Raw genomic sequence first — 3,758 nt, forward strand, 5'->3', positions numbered from 1 at the left:
CCGATGAGTGGCTGTCCCCTCCCAAGCCAGTCAACTCCGAGTAGAACGAGGCACACTCATCGCCATGCTCGCCAAGTTCTGTGTGTCCCTGCTGGCTCTCTGTATTGGCAGCCCCCAGGTGGTTGGCCAGGAGCTGGCTCTGCTCTGTGTGTCCCTGCAGGGCCTCCGTATGCTCCTCCAGGCTAGCAAGCAGCTGGCTCTTCCTCAGGCTGAGGAGACTGGACTCGGTCAGCTCCACCAGCTGCTGCAAGTCGCCCCTCAACTGCAGGAGGTCGGCACGCTGCTCGGGATCTAGCCCGGCCGCTAGAGCCGCCTCCACCTGCTGCAGCTGGCCGCTGTACGTCTGGATGGACGCCACTAGCGTCCCCTCGTCCATGGCCGGCGAAGACAGAAGCTTGTCTACTGGCCTATGGGACATCACACAAAACACTTCTCACATGCACACAGAATACACTCACAGAATAACAAGCTCATTTCCGGTTATGCAAAAGCAACACCACAGTTGTCCATTCACCTTATCCGCCCGAAAATGTCTCCTGATTTGATCAGAATGTAACTGCTGAATTACACGGCGCCTCACCTGCATCGTCCGACAGACAATCTATCATACAAACCTACAGTAGGCGACAAGTTAGGCTGGCTTCAACACTGATTAATGCTAGCTGCCATTTAAAATTTGGCGTAAGTGTTCACCTAGCGGTTTACCTTAGTACGCACAACAGAGCGAGCTGTCTTTGGAAGAGGTATAGAAATAAAACATGTCACAGATCGGTAAAAGCAACATCAGTCCGACGAGGTTAGCTGGCTTGCTTGCTTGTTCACTCTGGTCAGAACTCAGTTCTCTAGGAGGGTAGCTAGCTAGCTAGCTAGCTAGTAGCACTGTCATATCCCACAGCTGAGTTAACCAGATTTTCCTTCTAGGCGTACTACAACACGCGTATAGCTGTTTACACATTGTAGTCTATAAACTGTATACCTAAAATTAGAGCTCATTTCTTGATTATGATAACATGCTTCAATTACGTTACCTTTCCAAATCATATCAACAACACCGGTTAGCAGCACGGCTCTTCCTCTTCTTCCAATTGCAATGGTACACAACATCAACAAAAGTTTTACTGCCCCCACTGGCAGGGAGTTTAAACCATGACACGCATCTCAGGAAAGAGTACTACCTCACTAGAACCACGAGAGGGCGATGTTTGGTAGGTGACCAGCTTGTCAACCAGCTTGTTTGACCACTCTATGATAGTTGACCTGCTAGACCAATTTCAATTTAATTTCACTTATAGAGCACCAAAACATTACACATGCCTCATGGTGCTTTACAGAGTGTTAAACATTCAGAGAGAGCCCATGAGTAACAGGGGTGAGGAAAAACTCCCTAGAATTGGAGATACAAAACTCTTATGAAAACATTCAGCTGGTTTTGCTTGTCGTACCACCTCAAGCTGGTCATGTTAGCTGGTGTTGCTGGTCTACGTTGCTGGTTTAATTGACCATGCCAGCTTATGTTGGTCATTCTAGCAAACCAGCATGACCATCTTACACCAACAATGTCAAGCTTGGCAGGCCAGCATGATCATCTTGCACCAGTTGTATCCCACTTATCACACCAGTTCTATCCTGCATATCCACCTGATGGCCCAACCAGCTACACCAGCAAAGACCAGCAAAAGCTGGAAGAAGACCAGCAAAGACCAGCTAAACTAGCTTAAACCAGCTACCAGCATAAGCTGGCAGCTTATTTTTCACCAGGGATACCTCTCATAGAAAGAGCCAACGCTATTGGAATAACTGTGTTGAACACATAGGGAATGTATTCACAGCTATCGGATATTTACGGAACCCTGGAGGGGTCACTGCAAGATATGTTTTGGTGTATATCCAGAAAACGTGCGCTCATTTTATTAAATTGTGCTCTCAATTTAGTAACATCTTATCTAATAAAATGAGACCACAACTCAGTTAAACGAGAGCACTACGTATAAAATGAGCACACAATACTCTTAAAACGAATGTGTTGAAAACAACACAACTTCTTTGTTTTTAACACATATCTACAACCCTAAATCAGAAAAAGTTGGGATGTTGTGTAAAATGCAAATAAAAACAGAATGTGAAAATTTTCAAATCTCAAAAACCCATATTTATCTGCAAAAAGGACGCAGACAACATATAAAATGTTGCATGGATCAAAAAGGCCAAATTTATGTAGAGTATAATGATGAAAGTGCATTTGTTGAGATCTTATACTGTTTGTCTATTTAGAAGTAAGAGATCTTATACTGTTGGCCTATAAGATATTGCATACTGATAGGTCTATAAGAGATCTTACACTGTTGGTCTATGTGAATGAAATTGACAAGTAAGTTGCACTCAAATGCATTAGTCTGTAGTCTAGTAGGTTACTCTTACATGTCAATGAGTCTGTAGTCTAGTAGGTTACTCTTACATGTCAATGAATCTGTAGTCTAGGAGGTTACTCTTACATGTCAATGAGTCTGTAGTCTAGGAGGTTACTCTTACATGTCAATGAATCTGTAGTCTTACATGTCAATGAGTCTGTAGTCTAGGAGGTTACTCTTACACGTCAATGAGTTACATCTTGGAAAGAAGGAATACAGTTCTGTGAAATTCTCTTTTTCCTTGTTACATAACAATGTAAAGTAACGTTACAGTGAGGATAGGAGCAGGCTTCACTCAATTTGTCTATTACTAAACTTTGAGAGTGCTGGCCTGGATAGTTATACATACAAGAAACGCGTATGTGCAAATAAAAGAGTATGTATGCATAGTGCGGCCTCTCTCCTATTTTTCTTATAAAGTAACGTTACAACAACGCATGGCACAGACAGAGCAGAGATAAAGGCTGAACCTCCACATGCTGAAAACTATTTTGCATTTTGTTGTCCATTGTGTAATGATTGACAGCTCATAGTTCTCTATGATATGGCATTAAAGGAGCTCATAGTTCTCTATGATATGGCATTAAGAGAGCTCATAGTTCTCTATGATATGGCATTAAAGGAGCTCATAGTTCTCTATGATATGGCATTAAGAGAGCTCATAGTTCTCTATGATATGGCATTAAGGGAGATATGCCATTAAGGGAGCTCATAGTTCTCTATGGTATGGCATTAAGGAGGGAAAAGGGTTTTGAGAGCATTCCTCTTCTCCTCTTCTACAGAACTGCAAAAGATTGGTACAGATTACAGATTGGATGCATGTCTGAGGTAAGGGATCCACTGTTCTGAGAGATGGGCACACCTGGGCACAGACTAGGCACATCTGGGCACAGACTAGGCACATCTGGGCACATCTTGGCACACCTGGGCACATCTGGGCACACCTGGGCACAGACTAGGCTAATGGAATGTGGAGTTGGGCCAGTCTCTTGCATCCCAGGAAAGAGCACGGTCTGGTTAAAGCCACAAGAGGGCGCTGTAGATGCATTTTCAACTTCAATCGCCCAGAGGTTATGAGAAGCGTTGAACACAGGGGTCACTACTGTTGTCTTTACTTAAATAAATACATTATCTTTTCTCCAGATTGCTTTATATATTAGCCTATATCAAGGCCGTAGCCATGATGTCAACATTGGGGGGGACCAAATCTGTGGTGCGGTGTGAATTTCAATAACAGAATTTCAATTCACATTTCCTGCCATGCAAAAATATTATTAAAATCACAAACAAGTCATTAGTTAAGTCAGTCAATTAGGATATACCAAACTTTTGACAGACATAGGCACGGAT

At 43.2% G+C, this 3,758-nt stretch overlaps 1 protein-coding gene across 3 annotated transcripts in view; it reads right to left on the bottom strand.

Annotated features, from left to right (window-relative positions):
• zgpat (zinc finger, CCCH-type with G patch domain) overlaps positions 1-1,124 on the bottom strand; it is a 10,209-nt gene extending 9,085 nt beyond the window's left edge. Inside the window, exons 1-2 of one of the 3 annotated variants that reach the window (XM_042097491.1) lie at positions 1,029-1,124; positions 1-407 (exon numbers count right to left, since the gene is read on the bottom strand). The exon at positions 1-407 is cut by the window's left edge and continues 250 nt beyond it. In XM_042097491.1, the coding sequence (XP_041953425.1) occupies positions 1-376 (376 nt within the window). In that variant the 5' untranslated portion in view covers positions 377-407; positions 1,029-1,124. The other 2 variants (XM_042097492.1, XM_042097494.1) reach the window with 2 other exon arrangements.
• Between the last annotated feature and the right edge of the window lie 2,634 nt (positions 1,125-3,758).

The sequence above is a fragment of the Alosa sapidissima genome, chromosome 7, assembly GCF_018492685.1.
Source record: "Alosa sapidissima isolate fAloSap1 chromosome 7, fAloSap1.pri, whole genome shotgun sequence".
NCBI classification, from domain to species: Eukaryota; Metazoa; Chordata; class Actinopteri; order Clupeiformes; family Clupeidae; genus Alosa; species Alosa sapidissima.